Below are 9,635 nucleotides of genomic sequence, written 5' to 3'. Positions count from 1 at the left end.
CTCCTGTTAGGACCCACTTTCCGAAGCAGGACAGAAGTCCAGACTGCTCCGTGGGAGGAGGAAAGTAAGACAGGGTTAACCCAGCACAAATGTTTGAAGCGAAAAATCCTCTCACGCCCCTCTGTGGACCCTGCTTCACCCTCCCGGAAACAACTGTAGGTTATCTGGAAAGTTGCTTAATGGCTCGAAGTCTCAGTTTATGTGTCTGTAAAAGGGGAATAGCCACGCCTGTTACCGAAGAGTATATTGAGGGCTAAATCCAAAGCACACAAAGTTTATGGTGCAGAGCCCATCCTATAAAAGACACTCTGTAATTGTTAGATATTAATCCCAGCATAAATTCCTCACTTGATGGAGGAAGAAACTGAGGCCCGGACAGAAGAAGATTCTTGTCCAAGCGCCAACACATTAAGCTGCATCTCTCCCCTCCACCTTGCCACCCGACTTGTCTTCTTATATTAAAACATATCATAAAATATAATAAAGCTGAGGAGGAATCAGGGGGTTTTAAAAGACATGTCCCGAGTCAAAAATGCATGGATCCATATCTTGAGACACAGAGAACTTTCTGTTAAGGATCAAAGCATTCCACCATAGTCTCCTTTCTTTCAAAGTCTAGAGATTCACAGGGCGATTTGTTGAAATATACATGTATATTTTAATGCTTTTCAAGATTTACATCAAAATCTAGATTCATACAACCTATGGCTAATACAGTTTCTTCCCCTAAATTCTGTGCCTTATGAATTTTTAAGTCCGTTCCACTTGAGTGCCTGAGAAATCTTGTCCTCTCTGCTTGTACAACCATCCCGTTTTTAGATCTTCCTTCAAAATTCTGTGTTCCAGCCATTTTGAACGCAAATATTACAGTTGCTGTCCACATAGAAACCACACACACACACACACACACACAATTAAAAGAAAGGCATACAAAGTAACATTCGTGGCTTCCAAGAGGAAACCTCCCGCAAGGTGAATTATTACGCTGTCACTCTAGTTAATAGGGTAAACGGGGGGAGCTGCAAAGCCAGCCCCCAAAACCTGCAAATTAAACGGGATGATGACCCTTCGTCTCCAGTACACTTTCTTCTTGCAGTTGTTGGGTAATGTACCTGAAAGCCCCTGTTCTCCCCGTTGGGGGCTGGGGTGCTGGCGGGGGTTGAGTGAGAGCTAAAAGCCTCTTGGGGCACAGCTCCAAACGGCAGTCCAAAAGCCCAACTGGGCTGGGATTAGTGTGGATCCTTTGAAATGTGGCTTGCTGTCCACCACACCCTTCCGGGACCCCACGCTGCCCTTGCAGACCAAAGCACGTCCAGGAAACCATAATGCTGTCATTTCCCCCATCTCCTCGGCGTGCGCTCATGAGGGTCCCCGAAGACCCTTTCCCTCCCGTCGTCCAGTGCCCGCGTTTACTACCAGCAGCCGTATCCCATGAGGGTGCATCCCAAGCACTAGAGAGTATCTCCTGCTTCAGCATCCTGAGCGTCCTGCAAATGGTGTGGCTGTCACCACCCCGCCTGCCACGGACTCCTCGTAGGAAGGTGGGGCCTCTGGGCGGGCGTCAGGTGCATCCTCGAATCCAAGGCCCATCTCTGTGTACACAGGTGGAGGGACATCCGAGGCCTCTCCCTCTGCCGGACAGGGTTGCTTCTCCGCATCAGGACTCTCTTCATACGCAGGGGGGTAGAAATCTGGCCTGGGGATCAAAATGCCACACACGTACACATGTTATTTAAGTGGTTAACGCCAAAGAGGCATATGCCTGACTCTCTCAAATCACACTGTGTGAAGCCAAACTGTTAAGAAACATTGATTTTGAAACAGATGTACTTCTTCCCTGGCATCACCAGTTTTTTTTAAAAATGTGCTTTTTTTTTTTTTTTTTTTCCCAGCAAAACCCTCCTCATCAGCCATGGGATGTGTGACTCTACAGTCATATTTTTCCCGGTGGGTTATTCTGAGTTATTCCCTTCCTCTTGCTCACGGGAACCAGGGGCTTTCAGCTGGGGGTTCTTCTAGAGGGCAGGAGGAGGGGGCCTCAATGCTGGAGCTGCCTTCCACCCAGTTATTTAACTCATCATATCCTTGTCCCCGTGCATACACTCCTCCTTCTCTATGTGGTTGCACTCACTGTCTCAGACCCTCAGAGCCCACAAACTGGTCAGATCGCTATGTTATACACCTGAAACTAACGTAACATTGTGTGTCAACTACACTCACGTAAAACATTAACACAGCAAAACACAAAAAACCCCAGCTCGGTGCAATCTCCTCAACTCTGACAGATGCTCCCCTCTTTCTTCTCCCTTTTTCAAGTCTCAGCAAGCACGTTTCCAAAAAACATAACGCGTTTCTCAAACTATCTCCACTGACAACTTCACGTAGATTTCACTTGCAGCCCTTTCTATGCCAATAGGCCAATGGCGAAAGGAGCCATTCCCGCCGAAGGTGATGTCTTCATCGGTAATCTTGCCCAACGTTGCTAATTGCTGAATCCTTCTGGCTTCTCCATCATGAATGGGACGGGGTGGGGGTTGGTGCGAGGTGAGGAAGAGAGAGGGTGAGCTTGATGGGTTTATTTATAGCGCGAATCCCTCGGTGCCTACAGGGAGTGTTTGTGGTATGTAACCACAACAGAACAGAGACTGCCATTTGTGGCCACAGCTCCATTCCAAATATTACCAGGCCCAAAGCCAGATGGCTAAAGACGCTGTCTACTGTATGGCATGAATCTCAGCCTTCACTCAGAAGTGTCACAGGGCACACGCACAAAGACACTGAAGACAGAGAGGTGAGCTTTTGCCTGGAGTGATTTGAGAAGCTTCCGGATCACTGCCACCCGCCCCCAAATCCCATCCACCTCTCCCAAACCCGTCCGCCCACACCAGTTCACATTCTCGGTGCCCCACATTCCACCACTGTAGACTCATCTGCTCTGATGCCTCGGTGTGGGTTCCCATTTTGAATACAAATGCTTCTCAGCAATGCAACGTTTCCTTAACTGACTTACTGGCCGCTCTGAGTAGGCTGGGTACCTATTAGGTGCCGTGGGAAGAGGCAGGTCAATGTGGTGTCATGATAGCCGCATCATAGATGACTAAAATAATTCAGCACGCTGGGATGTTATGCGTGTGTTAGTAAATTCGAGCTACCTCCTATAGGCAGTTACTCTTATCAGGGATTCACACTCTCGAGGCAATCATTTAACATTTATACAAGAAAAAAAAATCATCCCTCGAGAAGCATCATCTATGATCATTTCAGTTATCTTAATCTTTTATCAAACCCAGAGACCTTGCCAGTTAGCATAATAAACGTTGGAAATGGGGGTTGGTTATTATAATTTGTATCTTATTAATTAGCATAATGCCAAAAATCAACCATCATGGGTAAAATTGCTTAAAATCAAGATACATTTGGGGCACCTGGGCGGCTCAGTCCGTGAAGTGTCCGAGTTCAGCTCAGGTCACGATCTCACGGTTGGTGAGTTCGAGCCCCATGTTGGGCTCTGTGCCGACAGCTTGGAGACTGGAACCTGCTTTGGATTCTTTGTCTCCCTCTCTCTCTGCCCCTCCCCTGCTGGTGCTCTGTCTCTGTCTCTGTCTCTCTCTCTCTCTCAAATGTAAACAAACATTTGGGGGGAAAAAAGGATACATGCAGTAGCTAAGATATTTTATTTTTTTTCCAATGGTTTATACTATTTATTTATTTATTTATTTTCAATATATGAAGTTTATTGTCAAGTTGGTTTCCATACAACACCCAGTGCTCATCCCAAAAGGTGCCCTCCTCAATACCCATCACCCACCCTCCCCTCCCTCCCACCCCCCATCAACCCTCAGTTTGTTCTCAGTTTTTAAGAGTCTCTTATGCTTTGGCTCTCTCCCACTCTAACCTCATTTTTTTTCCTTCCCCTCCCCCATGGGTTTCTGTTAAGTTTCTCAGGATCCACATAAGAGTGAAACCATATGGTATCTGTCTTTCTCTGTATGGCTTATTTCACTTAGCATCACACTCTCCAGTGCCATCCATGTTGAGTAGCTAAGATATTTTAGATCAAGAAGGCAAAAGAATTTTTTTAAGGAGTCTTACAGCCTGTGTCTTAAGGATGATGCTTGAGGTTTTATCCCTGAGTGGTCCTGTGGTGGGTGGGCCAAGAGTTAGGAGGGTTTTGGTTGTCTGATACCAACCCTCAGGTGAACTGCATTTGGCTATACTGTGGCAACATATATATAACCTGAAATTTACCACTTATCCATTTTAAGTGTACCGACGAGCGGCATTCAGTACAGCCACACCGTTACCCAGGCATCTCCAGAACTTTTGCATCGTCCCAAGTTGAAACTCTGTACTCAGTAAATGGTAAGTCCCTCCTCCCCCACCGCCAGCCCTGGTCACCGCTGTTCTGCTTTCTGTCTGTGAATTTCGCTGCATCTCATATAAGTGGAATCATACAGTATTTGTCTGTTTGCGTCTGGCTTTTTTTTACTTAGCGTAATGTCTTCAAGGTTCATCGACACTGTAGCAGGTGTCAGAATTTCCTTCTCTTTATGGCTGAATAATATTCCGCTGTGTGTGTAGACCACACTTTTTTGCTCCTTCATCCACTGGTGGACATATGGGTTGTTTCCACCTTTTTGCCCTTGTGAATAAGGCTGCTGGGAACAGTGGTATACAAATATCGCTTCAGGTTCCTGCTTTTAATTCTTTTGTCTGTATACCCAGAAGTGGAATTTCTGGATCAAGCGGTAATTCTATATTTAAGCTCTGTACTATGCTTCATAAAATGATTGCACCATTTCACATTCCCACCCACAGTGTATAAGGTTTTGGATTGCTAACACTTGTTTTCCGTGTGTGTGTGTGTGTGTGTGTGTGTGTGTGTGTGTTTTAAACAATAGCCATCATAATGGGTGTGAGGTGGTAAGATTAACTGAACTACCTCTGGAATGTTATTATCTGGCCTTGAATCAATCTTTCATGCCAGGTGTGATCAGAACACCCAAAAGGTCCATAAGCTGGGACCACACAGAGTTCGTGAAGAGGTGGCAGGACTAATTCTGTGCCTGTCTATTCATTTGTTGTGTGGCAGAATTGGGCCTGGAACTTGCTTTCATTATAACCCGGTAGCCAGGCTGTGGGGGTGACTTAACCACCCCCTGCCCCTAAGGACAGCTCCCATGATACAACAAAAGAACCTAAGAGTTGGGCCTCTTAAGTTGGCTGACGTAGCTCTTCAACGGGGGAGAGGTGGTTTCTCTGATATAAATTCCCTCTACTGGACGGATTTCCCCAGAAGCAGCCCCATGCTTCCTAAGGATTAACCCCAAGTAATTTCCCAACAAGAAAGCTCCATTTCTAGACATACAGCCTGGCGGGACATGGATATTATTCCACTGTGGGATTAGGGTCATTCCACTTTTCCAGAACTCAGCCCCATTGCAGCTCCCCTCTGTCCCCTGGCTTTTCAGCACGTACCTGTCGACTGTGGCCAGGGGCAGTGCCCCGTGAGCAAGGTGTCGTCTGAGCACGTGCGTGAACACCCCTTTGCTTTCCCTGGCCTGGCGGTAGGTACTCCAGAAAATTCCACTCAGAAGGATCACAAACCCCAGGGGCAGAAGCATATAGGCCAGGATCAGGTTCCCTTGACAGTTGAACATCGATCCTGAGGAAATGAGGAAGGCTCCCAGGCAGATCATCAGGAAGCCCGTCAGGAGGACAAGGGCACAGAGCACTAGACCGGTTCTGTTCCGCATCCCTGCCCCTCCGTAGCCCTTCCTCTCCCCTGCTTCCTTTGCTCCTCGAGAATGCTTTCATTAGCCAGCTCGAAGCTTTATATGCTCTGGGACCAAGTGGCCTTTGGACAATTAAGTGAAGTAGGCACTTAGAAGCTATTCATTAACCATCGAAAGTAACCGTAATATCCTTGGAGGATTAACCTAAAAACACAGCATTGTGTAATGCAGGAAGGCGTGGCTTCTCACTGCTGTGTTGCTCTTCCGAGCTGGACCCTCGGCCAACCCCAGTTGTTTGAGGGAAGGTCTCCTTTGGTTAAAAGGGCACGGATCTCTTAATCCCCCTGGTGGGTAATTCTCCACTAATGCTCGAGAAATTAGCATTCCTTGATGAACTATCTTCTTTGTGGTTTGCCAGGGGATCCTTCCCTGATTTCTTCTCTCTCTCTCTGTACTAAAAAGACATTTTGAAAGCTCTTAACAAGTATGTCGTGCCTCTCTCCATGGAACTCCCTTTATTGCCTTCGCCCTATGTTACTGGGAAAAATTCCAGGAGAAAATCCCGTGGGGATGAACTCCCTGATTCCTTCTCTGTGGATAAGAAAATGAGCATCCACAGGGGGAGGAAAGGGAATTCTGGAGAGAAGGATTGTAATCGGCGGAGCTTTGGGAGTTTGGGGGGGAATTTCCGGGGATGGTTGGAAAAGGTGATGATCTGGTGACTTCTCTGATTCTGGTTTTGTATCTTTCCCACCGTTGGACCCAAACGTTGAGATCGTGGGGTCACTGCTGGTTAACACGCAGGTGTTTGAGAAAAAAATGTTTGCTTATTGCTCAACTGCTGGCAACCATGCTTGGCTTAACTTTCCTGCTCTTGCAAGAGGCCACAGGTATTTAATAAAAGAGTATGCCCTAAAATGTACAGCATGTCTCTGCCACCACACCAAACAGACAGACACGTGTGAGAAGCGGTGTCTGTTCAATCCACACCCTCCCTTACGTACACCTTAGGGTGTCACAAAGCATAGTAAAGCCTCTGAAAAGTCCTGCAGTCTTTCTTCCCCTCTGAAGATACACCATGAAATGAAATTTGTTTTGGTAGCTGCCGTGCAAAAAAAAAGGTTCCCTGTCCTCTCCCCTCTACCTTGCTCTAGGTAGCTTTGCCTCAAAAAAGGTTTACGGAACCAGCCTTCTGTTTTCTGTCTGGGGCTCGCTTCTTCCGTCTTGACCGTCTTTGGTCACAGACACCCTGTTCTAGATCTGGCGCGTGCTCCGATTCCTTCCAATTTTATTTGATGGTTTGGCATGTCCCTGCCGAGAGTCTCCTGCCCACCGGGACTCTGGGTCACATTTGTGCAGAGAGATTGTCTTCAGTCCCTCCCCGCTGCTCCTCTACCCTGCTCCTCGGTTACGATTGTTTTCCATTTACTTTCCCAATGGGAAAAGGAATTCTTTGTGCTGTGCCCCGTAGTTCCCTGCACATCCTTTGGCCGAATACCCATCATCTCATGTTACGGGCTAAAAGAGAGAAAGACACGGGATCAAAAATGATATAAGACGCTTCCCTATTCTGCCTCCTAAACTCTACCCTTATTAGCTTCAATATTTGCCCCATCTACTTTCTTCTTCTAGTGTTGCTATTATCCTTACAGTCTGAAAACAACCCTTTTGTTCTCCCTTCTTCCCCAATTGGTCTTGAGGTTTTCAGATTTCCAAGATGGCCCCTGCTGATCCCCGCCTTCTGTTATCTGTGTCCCCTTGAGTGTGGGCTGGACATACTGAGGGTAGGCTGGACACAGTGACTTGATTCTAACCAGTAGAATATGGTTGGGGCGCCTGGGTGGCTCAGTCGGTTAAGCACCCGGCTTCGGCTCAGATCGCGATCTCGCGGTTCCTGGGTTCGAACCCCACGTCGGGCTCTGTGCTGCCAGCTCGGAGCCTGCAGTCTGCGTCAGATTCTGTGTCTCCCTCTCTCTCTGCCTCTCCCCTGATGGCACTCTGTCTCTTTCTCTCAAAAATAAATAAAGGCATTAAAAATTTTTTTTTAAAAATAGAATATGGCTGGCTGTCACTTCTGAAATTAGGTTGCAAAAGATGGTAACTTCATCTTTTTTTTTTTTTAATGTTTATTTATTTCTGAGACAGAGAGAGACAGAACATGAGCGGGGGAGGGGCAGAGAGAGAGGGAGACACAGAATCCGAAGCAGGCTCCGGGCTCCGAGCTGTCAGCACAGGGCCTGATGTGGGGCTCAAACTCACGAGCCGTGAGATCATGACCTGAGCTGAAGTCAGTCACGCAACCGACTGAGCCACCAAGGCTCCCCACTAGCTTTGTCTTGCTAGCAGACTTTCTATTGTCCTCATGGCTTATACCCTTTGAAGAAGGGCATGGCTCTATTGGAGAGGCCCGTATGACGAGGAACTGAGGGCAGCTTGTGGCCAACAGTCAGGGAGAAACTGCATCCTGCCGATGATCATGGGAACTTGAAATCAAATCCTTGCCCAGCTGAGCCTTGAGATGACTATATCCTAAGTAACACCTAGTTGGAGAGGCCGCAAAGCTAAGGACCCAGCTTTGTCACACCCAGCTTCCTGTCCCACAGAAACTGTGAGATGATAAGCGTGTGTTGTTTTAAGTTGCTGAGTTTTGTGGCAATTTGTTAGGCAGCAATATATAACTAAGACAGCTCTTTGGGGACAGCCCTTTGTCTCAAAGGGGACAAGCGGGGTTAAGTGTTTACACGGTGTCTGCACACAGAACCCACCCCGTGAAGGTAGGCTGTGATCACGCTCACCGTTTTTGTTAACATCATCAATACTGTGATTATTGGTGGTGAAATTGGGTAGGAAGGGGCAAGATCCAGGAGACAGCAGGAGGAGGAAAGGAGTCACTTACTTGATCGAAAATAAAGGGCACGACCTTGGGCTCAGAAGAGTGGAGGAGTTTCTCTGCGGGGAGGTGGGGCATCAAGAAGAAAGACCAGGAGTATCTGTAGTTTGTGAAGAAAGTAGAGAGAAAGAGAAAAAAGTCAATATGGAAACATGAAGCATTGCTGGGAGCCATGTGTCTCCCTCACGACGGTTGAGACGTCCTCCCGTAAGCTTTAGGCGGAAGTTATTTTTGTCTATTTGTGTTTACTATTATTAAAGGTATAAATTATTAAATTATATATATATATAGGATCACAGTAATATATATATTTATATATATCTATAAAAAAACTGTGATTCTGCTTCAGTTCTGAACCACATGCATGACTGCTCTCTGAGCATTATTCTCCTTTAATGCCTCAAAAATGGTGACAATGAAATAGCACAGATATTGAGAGAAAGCACCCTGGTCTCCGTCAGTCTGGAAGATGCAGAACCTCAAGCAGAAGGGAGGTTGCGATGACAGAAGAGAAAACACAGGCCGAATCCTCAGGGCTGGAGAGAATTTTTAAAAATCCAATAAAGAGCCCAATACCAAAACATCACCTGAAAGATTCAGTTCCAGGAGCTCTCTGAGCCTCTGGCTGGCTCTCTTATGCTCTGTCCTGTCTCCTAGGTCTGCTTTGACCGCCCAGGCCAATGTTCCTGATCTTGTCCACCTCGCCAATCACCCAGCACTAAGTGTGAGAAGGAGAGGCCAAAAATATCGACTCCATTTAAAGGGAGAGAGACTGAGGCACAGATTTCTGAGTCACCCGAGTGGATACAGACGGCTTGGGACTGATGGGAAGAAGAATACACCAGAGGAGTATGGGTAGAAGCCCATCTCTGTTAGAGAGATGTTCTGGGACCCAGTAGAAGCCAAGCCATAGTCCTCCTGTCCCGAGTCCCCTTCAAGAGATCCATCCCGGGAGCGCCTGGGTGGCTCAGTCAGTTACGCGTCTGACTCTTGATGTCGGCTCAGGTCAT

At 47.1% G+C, this 9,635-nt stretch overlaps 1 protein-coding gene across 1 annotated transcript; it reads right to left on the bottom strand.

Annotated features, from left to right (window-relative positions):
• Positions 1-1,123: 1,123 nt before the first annotated feature.
• Positions 1,124-5,831, bottom strand: TMEM252 (transmembrane protein 252). Its single transcript, XM_015064504.3, has 2 exons — positions 5,479-5,831; positions 1,124-1,696 (listed from the first exon to the last, which is right to left on the bottom strand). The coding sequence occupies exons 1-2, from the start codon at positions 5,754-5,756 to the stop codon at positions 1,471-1,473; spliced, it is 504 nt and encodes a 167-aa protein (XP_014919990.1). The 5' UTR covers positions 5,757-5,831; the 3' UTR covers positions 1,124-1,470.
• Between the last annotated feature and the right edge of the window lie 3,804 nt (positions 5,832-9,635).

The sequence above is a fragment of the Acinonyx jubatus genome, chromosome D4 (genome assembly GCF_027475565.1).
Source record: "Acinonyx jubatus isolate Ajub_Pintada_27869175 chromosome D4, VMU_Ajub_asm_v1.0, whole genome shotgun sequence".
Classification (NCBI taxonomy): domain Eukaryota; kingdom Metazoa; phylum Chordata; class Mammalia; order Carnivora; family Felidae; genus Acinonyx; species Acinonyx jubatus.
Note: the sequence above shows the minus strand (reverse complement) of the source record. Positions and strands in the feature narration are given on the sequence as shown.